The 19,107-nt window shown below is 42.7% G+C and overlaps 1 protein-coding gene across 1 annotated transcript in view; it reads left to right on the top strand.

Annotated features, from left to right (window-relative positions):
* The window catches only part of Bid (BH3 interacting domain death agonist), a 39,404-nt gene extending 27,626 nt beyond the window's left edge, over window positions 1-11,778 (top strand). The window contains exons 4-7 of the mRNA XM_077799018.1: window positions 3,300-3,510; window positions 8,459-8,598; window positions 9,842-10,054; window positions 11,208-11,778. Coding sequence (XP_077655144.1) covers window positions 3,300-3,510; window positions 8,459-8,598; window positions 9,842-10,054; window positions 11,208-11,219 — 576 coding nt within the window. The 3' untranslated portion in view covers window positions 11,220-11,778. The remainder of the gene's footprint in view (window positions 1-3,299; window positions 3,511-8,458; window positions 8,599-9,841; window positions 10,055-11,207) is intronic.
* Window positions 11,779-19,107: the final 7,329 nt, after the last annotated feature.

The raw sequence follows: 19,107 nt of genomic DNA, 5'->3' as shown, positions 1-19,107 counted from the left end.
ATGTTTGTAAAAACAAATGAGACTGGTTTCACTTTTTGTTACTCTTATTTAGTGTTCTTTTTGCCAGGTTTGAACACCAGATTTATTCTAATTTATCAAATGCATTGGAGGTTTCCGTCTTTTTCTCTGCATCAGAACTGATTCTATATCATAAGAATTATTTTTACTTCATTTGCTTCAGTTATGTAAACTATATAGCAGAATTTCCTAAGTGTTCCTCATTTCTCTCAATATATTTTTTCCTATGATCTAAAAAGATAAATATTAAATTCCTTCTTCAACTTTTATTACTGGAAGATTTAAAAGAGGTATAGTTCCATAGTTGGCTTGTCACAAGCTCTGTTTGTTCATGGAATGAAATAAATTCTGTTTCCCAAACTACTTCCTTTTTCATGGCACTTGCCCGTCCTCTTGGCTTTTCAGCTCACTGCAACTAAACATTTCCAGATCCCTCGTTCTCTAACATGAAATACTTCCCTTTCCTTTGCCAGCCATCTCTCTTCATTTTATGTAATAAAGATTATAGAATGTATTGGATAACTTGATCTAGCATGGCCGGCAGCTGCTGTGCCCCCACATTCAGGCTTCAGATTCTTGTTTACCAACTCTGGATCAAAAGGTGGTCCTTGGGCAAAGACCACCTTTTTTTTTTTTTTTTTTTAAGAGAGAGAGAATTTTAATATTTATTATTTTTTAGTTATCGGCGGACACAACATCTTTGTTTGTATGTGGTGCTGAGGATCGAACCGGGGCCGCATGCATGCCAGGCGAGCGCGCTACCGCTTGAGCCACATCCCTAGCCCCAAAGACCACCTTTATTAATGTCCTTGGGCTGCTGAAACAAACTGGGTGGCTTTTAAGGACAAGAGTTTAAGCTGTGCATGGTGGCACACACCTATAATTCCAGTAACTCCGGGAGTTGAGGCAAGAGGATCATCATCAGTTCCAGGCCAGCTTCCACCACTTAGCAAGGCCCTGTGTCAAAAAATAAAAAGGGCTAGGGCTGGGCGAGGTGGCTCACGCCCAGAGGCTCAGGAGGCTGAGACAGGAGGATCAAAGCCAGCCTCAGCAATTTAGCAAGGCCCTAAGCAACTCAGTGAGACCCTTTCTCTAAATAAAATACAAAATAGGACTAGGAATGTGGCTCAGTGATTGAGTGCCCCTGAGTTCAATTCCCAGTACCAAAAAAATAATAATAAAACAAAAAGGGATAGGATGTAGCTCAGTGTCTAAGTTCAGTCCCCAGTACCACCAAAAACAAACTCAAAAACCCAGGAGTTTATTCCCTCACAATTCTAGTGACCAGCAACCTAAAATCAGGTCATCATTGCGGTTGCTCCCTCTTTCTGACGGAGATTCTGTCATTACCAGTGATCCTTGGTGTTTCTTAGCTTGGACATGCATCACTTCAATTCTGGCCTCTATCTTCAGGTGGCATTTCCCTGCGTGTCATAGTATATATATTTTACTCCTACAAAGACGCTAGTCATTGGACTTAGGGCTCACTCTGATGAAGTTTCTTAACTTGATTATGTCCAGATGAGATCCTATTTATGGGTACTTGGGGTTAGGACTTGAACATTTTTTTAGTGGAGACACACTTAACCCATGATACTGCCCCGGGGTTCCTTTCTTCTCTTCTAACCAGGATATCTCCTTGTGACAGAAATGGCCATGGTTTTTGAGTTTCTAAGCTGTTTTGTCCCCTCTTGGCCTCATAGTACAGGAATTGTAAGAATTAGATTCAGTAGAACTTTTACATGAAGTTTTGCTTTTATTTGAAAGTAATTCTGAAGAAGTAAAAGCCAAAGAGCAATAATACACAAGTACCATATTTTTTTAAAATATTTTTTTAGTTGTTGATGTACCTTATTTTTGATTTATTTATATGTGGTGCTGAGGCTCAAACCCAGTGCCTCACATATGCTAGGAAAGTGCTCTGCTACTGAGCCACAACCCCAGCCCCTCAATTTTTAAATAAAACCATATTTTATTTAACCTTTTTTTTTTTTTTTTTTTTTGGTGGTGTTGAGGATTGAACCCAGGGCTCATGCATGCTAAGTACTTGCTGTACCAGCAGTTTTATTTATTTTGTCCTATTAAAAAACTTTTCTCAGGGCTGGGGATATAGCTTAATTGGTAGAAAGCTTACCTCACATGCACAAGGCCCTGGGTTCAATCCCCAGTTCCACAAAAAAAAATAAAAATAAAAAAGCTGTCCTGGGAGTTTTTTTTTTTTTTTTTTTTACTTTTCTAATAAATGCTTTTTTTGTGGGGCTGGGGTTGTGGCTCAATGGTAGAGCGGCCGCCTAGCACATTTGAGTTGCTTGGGTCGATCCTCAGCACCACATAAATAATAAAAAGTTGTTTTGTTTTTCTGATGCAAATTACTGAGGACTTAGAGGATTACAATATCTTTTCACCAGCACTTTTATCTTCCTTTGTTCTTACAGCCCCTGTGAATATTTGGCATACATCTGGACAGGTCTTGGAATCCCGAGCCTTCCAGACTACTTATTCCCTCTTTATTTTAGAGCTATGGTTGCTCTGGGCACATAGTGCCACTGATGCTATAGGTACACCTTTATTTTCAAAAACCATCCTCACATGCAGTCAGCATGCTAGAAAGGCCCCTCCTGGCTCCCATAGTGCAGGCATTTGCAGGAACTGCATGTGGCTTAAGTGTTACCAGTACAGATGGACAGTGAATGGGGACTGTGTGCTCCAGCCCCTCCTGGTCAGAGCACTCTGTGGGGTTTTCATTAATTAAGCCTCTAGAAGTAGACCAAGCTAGGCCAAAGGCAATGTTGATCTGTGGTTACCACCCCCCGTATGTATTGAGAGTCTTCTGTTGGCCCAGTATCATCCTAGGCATACAAAAGAGATTATGGAAAAGAAAGAGCTGCTAACTTCTAGAAGAATAGCCAGGAAAGCTGGATTTTATTTGGTGGAGTATCCCTGGTACTTTTAAAAAAAATAATGTAAATACATGGATGGCATCTAAATGATATTTGCCTGAATTCCCTGAATCAGACTGTAGCATAGGAAACTCACCCCAGCCACAGATTTCAGATAAAGCAAAAGATGGACGAATCACTTGCAGAATTGAAGCTCTCTCTTTGGCATCTACAGGAGGCATTGCTGCAGGGATCTTGAATCTACATGAGATTCACCTCTTAGGCCAGTAAGGTTCTTTCAAGACCATCTGTACCCCATAGAACTATCTGCTCAATTACAGGGAGGGCTTCTGGCCCTGGCCTGGGTTCCCAAGAGCCTTCTTAATTCCTCTTTTATCTTAGGTCAGCAATGGTTCAGACCTCAGGAATGAGTACATCACAAACTTGCTGGTGCTTGACTTCCTCCAAAGCTTCTCTGACTGTAAGTTTCACCAAGAGCTGAGAACTCTGGGCCAGGAACTACCTGTGCGAACTTACCTGGAGGGGGAACGTGAAGATGAGCTGCAGACTGATGGCAACCGTGCCAGTCTCTTCATGGGAAGAATAGAGGCAGGTAGGCACCTGGCCCCATCTCCTTTGTGCCAATCCTGGGCTTTGTTGTTACTAGTAACATCTGGGGATATCCATTGCCGGATTTCTGTTCTTGCGACTACAAGGCTCAGGGGTCACTCTAGTTAAACTGGGCTAACTGGGCTGCACGAAATAACCACACAAGAGACACAAATACCTTTTTCTTTGGGATCGCTGTGACGGCTCCTCTGACCTTAAGGGTCCACAGAAAGAGAGAGAGAGCGAGAGCACGGGATGACCCCTTTTATTGAGGAGAAGCTATTTAAATGAGGCAAGGGGTCAGGTTTCAGGGGGCTGAGTCTATCTTCATGATGTCCACTGTCAGAAGGTTGACTGACACCTGGTAGGCCACACCCAAGGGCACAGTAAGAGGAGGGGACACACACAAGGCACTTCCATGGAAGATTCTATCCTAAACAGGGCAAGGGGTTATATTACAAAGGAACAGGTGAGCATAGCTTCACCCACGGGGCTGTAGCAAGACACACCCATTTCTGTGACTGAGCGCCTCAGCACCTAGCTGGAGAGTGTAACTCAGTCACCTGTAAGGTTGGCCTCCCACAATCCATGGGCTAGAAGGGACATTTGGGCTCAGTCTTGACCCATGGAGTTTTAGGCTACTGTATATGTTCATATTATATGGTTTGATCTGTGTTTGATTGCCTCTAGTGGTAATCTACCTTCCTATATTCATCCACCAATATGAAAAGTGTTTTTCCAAGTAATTCTGGAAACCACTGAGCTTTTCCCAAGTAATTCTGGAAACCACTGAGCTGTATTAAATAACCTGAAGGACTCCCCAGTTTGGGTTTATGTAGTTTCAAGAACCAGAAAGCTTTAAAACAGTGGTGCTGGGGTCCCATCTTTAGGCAATCTGATTTGATAGTTCTGGGGCATCACTGGTGTGAGCAAAAGCCCCACAGGTGATTCTACACAGCTCCACACCATCTTGAGCAGGTCCCAATCCATGTATTTAAAGGAATTTTTGTATCCCATATAGAACTTCACATTTTCCCTTTTTTAAATATAAGGAAACTGAGCTAGGGGTATAACTCAAGTGGTTGTCTGGTATACATGAGGCCCTGGGTTGGATCCCTGGCACAAAGGGAGGGAAGGGAATAATTGAAGTATTATGAGCCTCATTTCCAGATGAGGAAACTCAGGCCCAGGGACATATAAAATGACTAGACCCAGTCAAACTGATGGGTATCTCCAAGGCAGGACTTGAGCCAGACCCCTCTTGAGCTTCTTGGGTTGCCTCCCATCATATCAGTGCTGCCTCCTGTTACCTGTTTCCAGATTTTACCATTCTGAACTTTAATCCCTGTGCTCTCTTCCTTGCCTCTATTCTTTTTAATATATATATATATATATTTTAGATGTTGATGGACCTCAGTTTTATTCATTTATTTATATGCAATGCTGAAAATTAAACCCAGTGCCACTAGGCAAGCGCTCTACCACCGAGCCACTAGTGCTGCTTCTGGAGAAAGAGCAAGCTGAGGAGCTCAGGACGTTGGTTCTCAGTAGTGTGCACACAGACTTGACATGAAGAACTTTTTCAAAACGTGCAGGCCTTGAGTCCTACTCCACCGACCCAGGTCAGCTGTTAGGGTGGAAGACTTCCAGGTGATTCTGACCTTGATTAGAATCACTGCCCTGGGACTGAGGGTGTAGCTCAGGGGTGGAGCATTTGCCCTGTTGCTCAAGGCCCTGGGTTCCACCACTAGCACTGCAAAAGAAAAAAAAAAATCCCTGCCCTGAAATTTCCTGTCACCGAGACTCCAGTGCCCTCTGGTGGCTCTGGGGGAGACCAACAACTGATTCTGCCTTTTGCCCAATCTCATCTTAAGTCTGGTGAAATTTAAATGTGGCCAGTGTTTCCCACTAGTCAGGGTATGCCAAAAACTTTCTTTGAGCCTAACCAGTATGTCTTCTGACAGTCCTAAACTGAATAAAAGCATTTGGTCTCTTGGAAAGTTGTAGGAAGGACTGAGGACAGGCATGGGCCCGAATGGGTTCACTCTCAGAAGGTGATACAGCAGTAACTACAACCAGAGTCTGTCTCCTGCGCTTTTCTCTTTCTGCTCTCTACACTGTCCCTTACCTTTAGACAGCAAATCCTGACTTGACCCAAATGGCATTTGAAAAGTAGATTAATGGGGCTGTATCCTGACCTTACTAGTGCTCTGAGAGAACATTGGCCTGTGAATTAAGTACCTGACAAGTTTTGGAGGCAAGGAACAAAAGAGAGACTCTGAAAACCTCGAAACAAAATGAGATATAATTTCTGATGTGGCTGATCTGGTGGATAGAGGGAAGAGAGATGTGTACATGATTCACAAAAATAAGGTGGAAAGGCTTTGGCAAGTAAGTGAGGCACCCATCATTTCTGAGGGAACTATAAGGAGAAGCGGGGACCTTTGCCCTGAAGGGAATCGGGAAGGAATTCATGACTCCAGTGAGGTGGAGCTAGGTCTAGAAATATGGCACCATGTGATTCTTTGGAAATAGGGAAGAGGAAATAGCCATTGATTAAGCAAAAGCCTGAAGATGGGAAAGCCCAAAGGCTATGAAACACAGAAAATGTTTGGGTTTGGCTAGAACATGACAAGAGTAGAAAGAATTAAAGGGAATTGGAAGCTAGAAGATGACTTAACCACTTAAGTAGAAGTGAGCATTGGGAAGGCCCTGAGTAGAGAAGCAGCATTGTATCTTGCTGTGGTGAGGGGCAAGGGTGCAACTCAGTGGTGGACCGGAACACTTGCCTGGTGTGTATATGGCCCTGGATTCCATCCTTAGAGGCCTAATAGGAAAAAGAAAGAAAGAAGACTGAAGGAGGGGCAGATGAAATCCCTAGAGCGCAGAATTTAAGAAGGCTCTCACCCCTGAGGTTGGTAAGCACATTAGACTTCTTACTGCTTCCTTCAGTCCTGCCCAAGTGCTTACTAGGCCCTCCTGTTTCTGAGGAAAATAGACTGAAGGACAATGTTATCAAGATGAGAGCTCAGAGAAAACCCTGACCAGGGTGGCAACAGCAGATAGGAGTTCTCAGATCAGATCTGACAACGCACTGAGAAAGGGTGCAGTGGGAATAGCAGAGACCTCAGGGTAAGCCAGGTTTCCGTCCTGGATAAATAGGAGCCAGAGGGGAGTTGCAAATACAGGAGAAATACAGGACTTAATGAGAGAGATGACAATAGTTGTCATTTATTGATTTTCAGAAGCTAGATACAGGATCTGTTCATTCATTTATGCACTTATTTGGTTTTTGGTTTATTTGCTTTGATTTATTTTGCTGTGCTGGGGATTGAAGCTAAGCATACATTCTACCACTGAGCCACACCCCCAGCCCCATGTAGTTGGTTTTGTTATGTTTGCAGGAATTAAACCTAGGGGTGCTTTACCACAGAGCTGCATTCTCAGCCCCTTTTTACTTTTTATTTTGAGACAGGGCTTAGGACCTCGCTAAATTGCTGAGATTGCCCTCCAACTTATGATCCTCCTGCCTCAGCCTCTTGAGTTGTTGGGATTATAGGCATGTGCCATAATGTCCAGCTTCCAGACAGTTGTGTATTGAGCACCTGCTGTGTGCCTGTGTCAGTTTAAGCGCTGAATATTTAACAGTAAACCAAACTGATTTTCAGGATTATAGGTTTGCTGGGCATGGTATCACATGCCTATAATTTCAGCAACTCACAAGGCTAAGGCAGGAGGATAGTAAATTTGAGGCTAGCTTGGGCAAGTTAGTGAGACCCTGTCTCAAAATAAAATTTAAAAATGGCTGGGAATATAGCATATTGCTTGCCTAGTATATATGAGGCCCTGGGTTCAATCCTCAGTACTAGACCCCTCCCCCTGCAAAAAAAAAAAATTACAGCTTTTAGGGAGTTTATATTCTGGTTGAGGGGTGTCAAACAAATCATAGAATTATGATTAGGGTAATGTGAAATGTGTCAAGGAAGAAAAAGAAAGAGGAAAAGACTGGGACAGAATAAAGGAGGTGAGGAAGGAGCTGTGTTCTGTTGGGGAGTGGCGTTTAGGCAGAAGGGGCAGCATGTGTGGAGGCCAGGAATACTGTGGAGGGACTAAAGTCAGGTAGCAGAATCTTAGTTGGCCAGGTGGGGCAGATCATATAGGGCCTGGTAAGTGATAGAGAAAACCTGGGGTTTTACTTAATGAGGTAAGATTGGGGAGGGGAGTCAGCTCCAACTCTTCGCTGTAAGGAAGTAGGACATATGCTTCAAATTCTCATGGCCAAGAAGTGGCGGGGGGGACTCAAACCTAGTCTGACTGTAAATCTTCCTTCCTAAAAGCTTCTTCTTTTTTTTTTTTTTTTTTAAAGAGAGAGTGAGAGAGGAGAGAGAGAGAGAGAGAATTTTTTTAATATTTATTTTTTAGTTCTCGGCGGACACAACATCTTTGTTGGTATGTGGTGCTGAGGATCGAACCCGGGCCGCACGCATGCCAGACGGGCGCGCTACCGCTTGAGCCACATCCCCAGCCCCCTAAAAGCTTCTAAGATTGACACCTGTTAAGTGTTATACATCAACACTTAACAGGTGATAGCCCTGAAGATTGCTGCCAGGTTCTTCTTTGAGGCCCATGGTGAAGACTGCGAGAGCATGACTGACCCTCTTTGGGGACAGTTCTTGAGTCTGTGTTCAGGGAGAGGCCTGCTTCTGGAGCTGGTCTGCTGTTCACTCAGACCTTTCCCTGGTCCCACAGCCACAGCCAGTCCAGAAGTCACACGGGGGCTCAAGCTGAGTGGAGCCAATATTAGTGAGGACTGTGAGCGCGTGCTGTAGAGGCAGGAGCTGTCCTTCCAAAGCAGACTCCTTTCCTGTGTCGGGTGGGGTGGAGGGGGATGAGAGTATCTAATGGGGCCATTGTCTGAATCGTCTTTGTCCTTATTGCCCTCTGCCTTTCAGATTCTGAAAGTCAAGAAGAAGTTATACAGAACATTGCCCGGCATCTTGCCCAAGTTGGGGATGAAATGGACCGTAGCATCCAGTCAGAACTGGTGAATGAACTGGTGGCACATTTTATGAATGCTGGACTGTCAGAGGAAGTAAGTGAGGGAATACACTATTGCTACTTCTGAGTAAGATGGGCTTTTATAAGTGTCACTGGAGCCACGGCCTGTTCTGTCTCTCATCAGAAGACCAGTGTCCCCTGAGATAGCTCCATGACGGTCTATCTGGAGCTTTGACAAGAGAATTGGGAATGAAGTTAGAGCATGATTGTCTTTCAGGAGAATTTAGTGGAGATTTAGAAAACCTGAACCTTTATAAGTGAGAGGGATAGAAGACTCAAGAAAGATGAACAAAGTATATCTTTTTTTTTTTTTTTTTGTGGTGCTGGGGATAAAACCCAGGGCCTTGTTCATGAGAGACAAGCACTCTACCAATAGACCTATATCCCCAGCCCCAGCAAAATATATCTGACTCTTCCCAAAATAACTTTTTTTTTTTTTTCTCTGTTTTGGAGAGTAAAGATGCCAACACAGGATTTTCAGTTACTTTCCCAGGTATAACAAAAACAGTGATAGTTTAGCCTTCTCCTCTTCCCAACTTCATGGCTATGTTTAGTTACACAGATATTGCTGCTCACATAGACCTATGGGGCATCCAAAGATTGGTGCAGGTCACACCCTAAAGCCTTCAAATAAATACTTGTAGCTGTAGGAGGTGAGAGGAGAGAAAGTTTAATTCTTTTGACTTCTACCAACTGAGAAGGCTGATAACCTCACTACCTTATTGGGCGCCCCCTTCCATGACAGCTGGTCTTCAGTCTGGCATTCTCTCCCCATCTGCTGTTCTCCAGCAGCTGTCAAAGAATACAGAAGCATCTGGCTATGCACTGCCTTGGGACACCTCCCACAAGGGTAATTGTGCATGTAAGTCATTGAGCCTAAGGTCTCTCAAGTCCAGTGGTCTAGTATTTGCCTCTCACCTTTGGTGAGAATGTTCTGCGTGTCCCTTAAGCTAGGATGCACAGTAGTAAGATGGGCCTAAGTTGCTGGAGATAGTTATCAGTCTTTTGAGGTTATGAAAGGGAATGGCTTCAGCTCCTTGTGTTCCATTAAATAACATACAGTGTTCAGTAAATGTGTATTCGGTTAATGAGCATTCCCTGCAGGAAGTAGTCTCCTGTTCCCTTTGCATTGCCTCAAAACTAAATTGTCTATCCCTCTCTCTGTCCTGTAGCCTTAGCTATTCCATCAGTACTTCCTTCTGAGATGCCCCTTTGTACTTACCACCAGGGACTGTAAGAAGAAAGACTATTAGTAAACTGTCTTTATCTCTGCATAGGACAGAAGCAACTGCCTGGACGCCACCCTGAAAGCAGCAATGCAGACTTACCCTAAAGACATGGAGAACGAGAAGACCATGCTGATTATGACCATGCTATTGGCCAAAAAGGTGGCCAATCATACACCATCCTTACTCCATGATGTGTTTCGTGCAACAGTCAACTTTATTAACCAGAACCTATTTGTCTACGTGCGGGACTTAGTCAGAAATGTAAGAATCACTGATGCCAGCTCCTTTCCATTTCCTGGAGTCCCCTGGTCTCTGCCTGCTGCCCATACCTTTTTCCTCAAAGAACCCTAGAACCCAGCAGAGCCCTCTGCTATGGGGCCTCTCTCAGCCCTCCTCACTCTGATCTCCCCGATGATGAAAGCACAAGGAAAGCAGTGACAAGACATGTTGCTGTCGGGAGGGACTATGATTCTCTCACACCATGGAGAGAATCATTGCAGCATGGTGGGCATGAAAGAAAGTGGCCAGAGGGGACCTAGGCTGAGCTTCCTCAGTCTGCCCTCTGCTTCACCTTGTCACAAACATAAGTACAGATTCTCAGAATACATGCGTACAGAGGAGAATGGGGAGAGAAACCAAAAGGAAGAGTCAAAAAGGGTCGGGGGGCAGAGATGATGTGCATTTTCCTGTACACAGAGAGCATACCTGTCACATAACCCAGACATTAAAAGTCAGTCTTCATGACACTGCCTAAGAAGGGTAAGCAAGACATCCTTGAAGACTGATGCTTCAGTTTCATAAACCCCAGTGGAAGATAGGTGGATGTATCTTATTTCAAATTTTAAAACATCAGTGTCTGAAGTTTTTCAACCTGTCAGAGCATTATTCAGGCTTACTTTTTAAATAAAATAGCATCTAACCCTGTGAATAGTTATTGATAGGCCTTAAATGCCTCTGCTGCATGCTATGGTCTTCAGTTATAAAGGAATCTACAAAATAGGGGGTCAAATATGCTGAACTCTTGAAAAGAAAGAAGCCAGAGAAAGTCTCTGAACAGGACTCCCTCCAACCAACAACCATTTTGAGGAATAAGAGGCAAAATGTCAACATTTGTACTGATGGGTACCAAATAGATACAGCTTAAAGGGAACAGTGATCCCTCTGACCTCCTAACATGTCTTAACTGAAGGGATTATGGAGAGGCTTGAATTTACCTCTGAGCCTTTGGAAAGCCTGTGGTTTTGTACTTGCCCTTGTGTAACAGAAGGGAGGGTGCAGGGATGTAGGATTAACAGGATCTGGAGGCACTGTACCCCAGCTTCCCTCCTGTTAAGACACTAGTAAATGTCTTAAGTACTAAATCCTGGTTGTGAATTAAACTGGCTATTCTGACTGGTATTCTTTTCTTGCTTAGGAGATGGACTGAATAGATGACTGCAGAAGCACAACAGGCTAAATTTGACGTTGTGACAGCAGTGTAGCTGCCTCCAGAGAGGAGCCATGGCCACGTAAATAGACATCTTAGAAAAGAGAGGCCCGGAGAAGAGCTCTTTCTCCCTGATTTCAGGATATTTTCAGCTGGTGACCCATTTAGAAATTTCTACATTGATGTATTTTGGACGAAAAAGTCAACTTGCCCACCTTTGAGTGGGTCTCATCTGCCATCTCCTACATGTGTACCTTGTGCCTTTATCTCAACAGCTTACAGGTTCCCATTTGAAAATTACATTGAAAAATAAGTTGTAAGGCAGAAGGGAAAACATACTTAGTGATTTTTGATTTTTTTTTAATTGCTGTTTATTAAGAAGGAGAACTGCACATACCCCATACATATTTAAATTTCTGCTAAAAGCAGGGCACATTATGTTTCCAAGAGAGTGATAAATATAATCTGTGTGAAATCCCAGCCAAATGGCTCAGAGGTTCTGGACCAAGGTGCTGTTCCCAGACCATGGCAAACTTTGGCCTCAACACAGATGTTTAGTTTGATTTCCTTGTGGATTTGGTTTTTGTTTGTTTGTTTTGTTTTTGTTTTTAATATTTTTATCTGTAGATGGACACAATATCTTTATTTTTTTTATGTGGTGTGGCAATTTGAACTCAGTGCCTGACACATGCTAGGCAAGCGCTCTACTACTGAGCCACAACCCCAGCCCAATTTCCTTGTGTTTGAGTCAAGAGAATTATTTAAAAGGTGTCATGGCAATATGAGGGCCCATGTAAACCACTGTGTCCAAAATCAAGCAGCTAAATATATTTTTCCTCTTTCCAAGAAGTCAAGGCTTTGATAACATTTGGAAGCTCATGGAATGCCAGATGTCCTATTAATAAACTTATCATAATTGTTTTCAGCCCCAACCCCCACTGAGTTCATCCAAGCATGGAATCTGCCTCAGGACAGAACAGGCCTCTAGGCATAAAAGAAAAACACTGTTAGATTTATCAGTTATGCAGGTGAAGTGCTTCCTCTTCTGAGAGACATGGTCCAAATAAATACAGGTAACTAACTCACTCAGGTAGAACCTTTCCTTTATGGAAGGAAAAGCTTCAGGTTAGCAGTGGTTCAGAATGGGCCTTTCACACCTGGAAGCCACGGTCTAGGATCCAGTCTGGAAGTGTGGCGATGTGTGTTGGGCCCACATCACTTGTGTCACCTTCAACAGTAAAGTCCTATGTCTGCAAATGTAATGCTTTGGTCTGGATGTGGTAGTGCACACCTGGAATCCCAGCTCTTCTAGAGAGTGAAACAGGAGGATCAGAAGTTCAAGATCAGCCTATGCAACGTAGTGAGACCCTGTCTCAAAATAAATGAATAGGACTGGGATTGCAGCTCAGTGGTACAGCACCCCTGGCTTCAATCCCCACAACCTGGAAAAAACAACAACAAAAAAATGAACAAAACAATGTGATTACTTGGGGGAGGCTTATGGACAAGAGCACAGAGGGACTAATACACAGTTTCTTCTTGACCAGAAACATTTTTTTCTGTTCCTTAAGAGTTTAAATTTGCTTTTGGAAACTACATGAGTTTGAATTCATCATAAAAGAAAAATCTCCTATTTTGGTCAGCATTCAGCACACCACCCTAGGGCTGGGTATCCAGTGTGACCAAAAGGTTACAAATACTCAAGGCAAACAGATGCGGCCTGCAGTATGAAGGCCACCATTTGAAATAAATCTTTAAGTGATGCTATTATTTTGAATGTTTTTGAGTGGGCTTTTTTAAAAATTAAGATTTACATCACAGTAGAAATAGGGTGAATCACACAGATGTCTCCATACACACTCATACATGCAGCAGTCATTACAATTAGACTCATTAGGGGAGAGATTTTTATCCAAAAGAAGCCCTTTGAAAAAAATAATCAAATCTAAACTGATGGAAAAGAAATCTGAACAGCAAGTAATTTCAGACTATTTTCTATCACACTGATGATTCACAAAATCTTTTTTTTTAAAGAGAGAGTGAGAGAGGAGAGAGTGAGAGAGAGAGAGAGAATTTTTAATATTTATTTTTTAGTTCTCGGCAGACACAACATCTTTGTTGGTATGTGGTGCTGAGGATCGAACCCGGGCCGCACGCATGCCAGGCGAGTGCGCTACCGCTGAGCCACATCTCCAGCCCATGATTCACAAAATCTTGACCTTCCACTGTTTCACTTATTATCCTTGGCCACCATTTAATACAGCTCACACAGGTCTTGGTGTCAGTTTTTTCATTCTGTGTCTGATACACTTTCTTGAGTATAGAACAAGGTTAAAAATAGGGCTGGGGATGTGGTTTAGTGGTCAAGTTGCCCTTGAGTTCAGAAAAAGAAATGAGGTATTAATGGACACTTTTAATCTGAAGAGAAAAGTAGAAGACTACAACATCAGGGAAAATAGGACTAGGCAAAATCAATTGTTTGATGCTTGCCAACAGCTCATATGCACAGTACAGTTCTCTTACTAGAAATCATGAAGGAGCAGACCCATTACAGACTCAACAGGGAACATGTATTTCAACCCCCTTTTCATGGGGTAGCAAACCAGTAACTAAAAATGTCAAAAACCAGGGCTGGGGTTGTGGTTCAGTGGTAGAGCGCTTGCCTCACGCAACTGTGACTGTGTGAGGGCACTGGAACAAGGGGACATGTTGCGAAGCTCAACTAATATTTGCAAAAATTACGGCTACCCACACAAACTTTTTTTTTTTTTTTTTACTCCTTAGAAAGTGGAGATTCTAATATGGAAAACACACCTCCTAATGCACCCCAGTTTGGAGGTTATAAGTGATGTCAGGTCTTGGTTCTGGCATGGAGTGTTTTGCTGAGACTTCACATGGATACTGTTGGGTGAGGGTTTGTTCATGGGCTGAAAGTTGAACCTCTTAGTGATCAGATGGCCTCTGGCCCTCTGGCTGATGACTACCACCTCAATTTCTGTGAAAGTGAAGTTGTGTGAAAAGACAAATTGAAAGAGAAGGGATGAAGTTTCTTAACCTATAAAACCTTTTATTTCTCTATAACAGCTCTTAAAATGAGAAAAGTCAAATGTCTACATAGCACACCTTTAGGGAAAAGGGCAAGGATCAGGCATTGCTTTATAATATTGAGGGAATTGGCACAAAAACTGAGAAAAATTAATGGCTGTTGTGGTTCAAATGTGTCACTGGGTTCATTGTTTTGTACAGCAAACCCATGAGAGATGTGACAGAAACACAGGCAAGAGGAGGAATCAGGATGCCTTTGGGTGGGGAATACATGAATCAGGTCAGCAGTGGCATTTCTTTTTTTTTTTTTTAATTTTTAATATTTATTTTTTAGTTCTCGGCAGACACAACATCTTTGTTGGTATGTGGTGCTGAGGATCGAACCCGGGCCGCATGCATGCCAGGCGAGCGCGCTACCGCTTGAGCCACATCCCCAGCCCCTAGTGGCATTTCTTTATCTAAAATATTCTCTAATATTTTATTACTATTACTATTCAAAGCCTACCCCAAGGACCCTGTCTGGATCCCAGTGAACTGGATTCCACCATAAGAAATAGGCAAAGGATGCAAAAATGAACTTTATACAGTTTAGTGAAAATGAGGAGAAACCATTACAATACTTCCCCTTCTGGTCCCACAGAAGCTCTTACAATTTATAGAAACAAAAGCCATGTGATACACACATGAAGTGAGCCTGTGCTGGACAGGCGGGGGCAGAGGTTAATCTGCACTCCCAGCTTCCTTGTTGTCCACCAGGCTGCAGGTGGGTATAGACCTCAGCCTCTACTCTCACTATGATCAAATTTGGGATGCAGAAAACATTATCAGGAAGTTGTCCTTAACTTCAATCTGGTTCACACTAATCCTAAGAGTCCTCCTAAGGCACAAGGCGATTACTGATTCCTGTGGGCTTGGAATTAGCACATTAGAACAGAGAGGTAAGTTGGCATTCTTTAATTCCAGTATTTTTCTCAGGAAACCTTCCCCTGGCTTTTGGTTAACTGATCAGAAATCATGAACAGCACAGTTAAGAGCTCTACACAGAGCATGCACAAGGCCCTGGGTTCAATCCCCAGTATGGGGGGGGGGGTGCGGTGAGGGGGGATGGAGTTCTGCAAAAGGTTGAGGACATAGCACAGTGGGACAGCATTTGTCCAGTGTGCTCAAGGACCTGGGTTCTATCCCCTGCACTGGGGTAGCAAAAAAAAAAAAAAAAAAAAGTTTTACAGAACTAACAAAAACTTTTCCTCTATAGTTCACAAAGAACAAGGGATGACAAACAGGGTAATACGTTTAATTCTGACATTTGTGTCCCCTAAGTAAGTTGGATGTAGGGGCTGGGGTTATGGGTCAGTGGTAGAGCACTTGCCTCACATGTGTGAGGCACTGGGTTTGATCCTCAGCATCAAGTAAAATAAACAAATAAAATAAAGGTATTGTTTCCATCTACAATTAAAAAAAAATCTTTTAAAAAGTTGAATGTATTCTGAATTTTCCTTTAGCTTGGACCTGGATATCATCTAAGACAAGGGACAAGAAGAAGTGGCTTCTACAATCAGCACCCCAAAAAGAGGAAGGGGATTTGAGAAATAAATTTGTTTAAAACAAAGTAGCAAAAAACAGGGACTGTGGTAAGAAACAGTCCTCATTGCAGCTGCTAGAGGAGGAGGATCTGAAATTAAGAAAAGAATAGGGACACTGACATCCTATTACTCAGCAAATAGCAAAGATGCCATTTAGAGAAGTCAATGGAAAACGTATTTATCATTATCCAGAAAATTCACTTGGCCTAACTACTTTAGACCAGTGTTCAATAGCTGGGCAAATAAAGCAGCAAGTAGCCAATTAACATCACACTTCTTCCTTATTCTTGCCTTGTGGAGAATATAGGCCCAAATATCCTAAGAAATTATTTCAGGGGGCTGGGGAGTAACGGAGTGGTAGAGATCTTGCCTGGCATGTACAAAGTCCTGCATCCCATCCTAGTGCCCAATAATCAAACACATAGTAATTTTAAAATAGTGGGAAGGAAACTCAAAATCTTATGTTGTTTCAGCAGGGCATGGTGGCTTTCACCCACAGGCCCAGCTCTCAGGAGGCTGAGGGAAGCACATCACTTGATCCAGAATAATAGTGCCAGCCTGGGCAACATAGAATGAATCTAAAAAGTTAGACAAAAGTAAAAAGCTTTAAAATTTTGTCTTTTAAAAAAACCTAAATAGAGCAGTTAAAAATATAAGCAATAACCAAACACCTTTTGTGTTTGTATGCTACTGAGGAAGAAACCCAAGGTCTCGAACATTACATCAAATGTTCTGCCCCCTCGAATCCCCAGCTAATCCTCAGCCCCTATTTTATTTTATTTTATTTTTTTAATTTTATGGCTACATTGTTCAGGGTTGTCTCAAGCACTCCATCCTCCTATCTGAGCCTCCTATTTTCTCATTCTAATGCCAGTAAAAACAGCATCGGAAAGATATGCTCCATATTTTTAGCTCTGAGAAGCTAATTACACTTAAGATGTGTGTTCCTAATTCAGTGAACATTGCACCTCAATCAATTATTCCTTCTTTTGCCTTCTCTTTGCACTTTGAACACACCTCTATCACTGTATGCAACATGATGCACAACTATTTGCATTTAGTCTCTTCAACTAGGACTGAGCTTAAAAGGACCTATATTTTATTCAATGTTTGTATACTCAGCATCAAGCATGGTGCCTAGCATAGCAGGTGCAATCAATGAAGGCTTATGTATACTAAAATTAATCCCTGATGGGCTTAAAGAGCATTACACATTTCATTCATTAACCTTCAGAAAATCCTTATAAATCAGGCAGATATTACTAGTGATTTAATTAGCAAATTAGAGCTTATTTATAGATAATCCAAAGAATATGTAGGAAAGTGATTTCTCTAAGGCCATGTTGTTAGGCAAAAATAAACATTAGGTCCTGGGGTTGTAGCTCAGTGGTGGAGCTTTTGCCTAGTCCATGTGAAGCACTGGGTTCGATCTTCAGCACCACATAAAATAAATAAGGGAATTGTATCCAATACAACTAAAAACTAAAATAAAAAATTAGTGGGTCATTCTGATTCTTTCTGAAGAGAAAGAACATGAGTTATGCTGAGTGGGGTGGTGCATACCTGTCTATAGTCCCAGCTACTCAGTTGGATGAGGCAGGAGGATTGCTTGAGCCCAGGAATTCAAGACCAGCCTGAGCAATAGAGGGACACTCTGTCAAAAAATAAAAAAATAAAATGAGTTGGTGCTATCTATGATTCCTGCTCTATAAATCAGAACTCCACTTTTGATGATCCACACCGATGCTTAAAAGACACACAGAACTAAGACCCACCCTCATTGGACAGGAAAAAAATCAGTAATTATGATTGAGATTTTAAAATATAAAAAAATTTGATCTATATCACCAAGTCCAGGTTTGATGGATAATGTTCATGGCTGAAGTAATTAGAACAAAATCATGTTTTGCTGTTGGGGACCGCAAATCAAGTCAAGATGGCGCCTGGCAGTTTGCCAGGAGGCGTGGTTTTTGAGGCAATGCCACCGAGCCATTAAGATGATGGGTACTCCTTATTGGCTAATTCCTGTATCTAGATGATGCTAATTGAGTCAAGCTGTGTGTAATCAGTTAGGTATATATACCTCTGCTGTTCCACAATAAGGCGGCTCCTGCTTGGGTGCCCACTACCTTGAGTTCCTGCTCAGTTCCCGCTGAGTTTGCCCGCAATAAAGCAGTTCCCGCTTCAACTTTCAAGTTGCTTGTCACCTCCCGGTTATTTTGCCCAGCCAGATTCCGGCATTTTGCTTTTTTTAATCTTATTTTTCACTTTTTTTTTGGGGGGGGTGTACTGGGGCACTAGACCACTGAGCCACATCCCCAGCCCTAGTTTGTATTTTATTTAGAGACAGGATTTCACTGAGTTGCTTAGTGCCTCACCTTTACTGAGGATGGCTTTGATCTTGTGATACTCCCATCTCAGCCTCCTGAACCACAGGGATTACAGGCGTGCACCACCACACCTGCTCATTTTTCACTTTTTATTTGATGTTTCCGTAAAAATTCTTACATCAATTATCTCAAATGCGATTGTTATAGTTTGGATATGAGGTGTCTCCCCAGTGCTCCTATGTTAATGCAGAAATGTTGAGGTAAAATTATTATGAGAGTTGTAACCTAATTGACCCATCCTGGTTTGAATGGACTGACTGGGTGGTAACTGTAAAAAGGTGGAGCATGGCTGGAGGAGGTGGGTCACTGGAGGCATACCCTAGAAGAGTTAGTTATTCTTTCTGTGATTCCTTCCCCTCTTACTTTTTTTTTTTTTAAAGAGAGAGTGAGAGAGAGAATTTTTAACATTTACTTTTCAGTTCTCAGCGGACACAACATCTTGTGGTGCTGAGGATCGAACCCGGGTCCCACCTAGATATACCTCTTTTTTTTTTTTTTAACATCTTGTGGTGCTGAGGATCGAACCCGGGTCGCACGCATACCAGGCGAACGCGCAACCGCTTGAGCCACATCCCCAGCCCCACCTCTTACTTTCTTGTTCTGCTTCCTGACTCTACCAGCAGCTTTCCTCTGATGGGTCCTTCTGCCATGATGTCCAACCTCATTTGGAGTCCACAGCAATGGAGTCAGCCATCCATCAACTGAGCCGTTGGAAACTGAGAGCCCCAAGCAAATGTTCTGCCTCCAAGTCATTTTTTGTTGGGTGTTTTGGTCATAGTGACAATAAAACTAACACAGAGACCATGCAAAGCAATTCAGTGTATACGGACACTTCAGTGTACTCCCCTTCAGTTTTGGTGTTTCATAAAA

Source organism: Urocitellus parryii, chromosome 5 (genome assembly GCF_045843805.1).
Source record: "Urocitellus parryii isolate mUroPar1 chromosome 5, mUroPar1.hap1, whole genome shotgun sequence".
Classification (NCBI taxonomy): Eukaryota; Metazoa; Chordata; class Mammalia; order Rodentia; family Sciuridae; genus Urocitellus; species Urocitellus parryii.
This window is presented reverse-complemented; position numbering and strand designations above follow the sequence as displayed.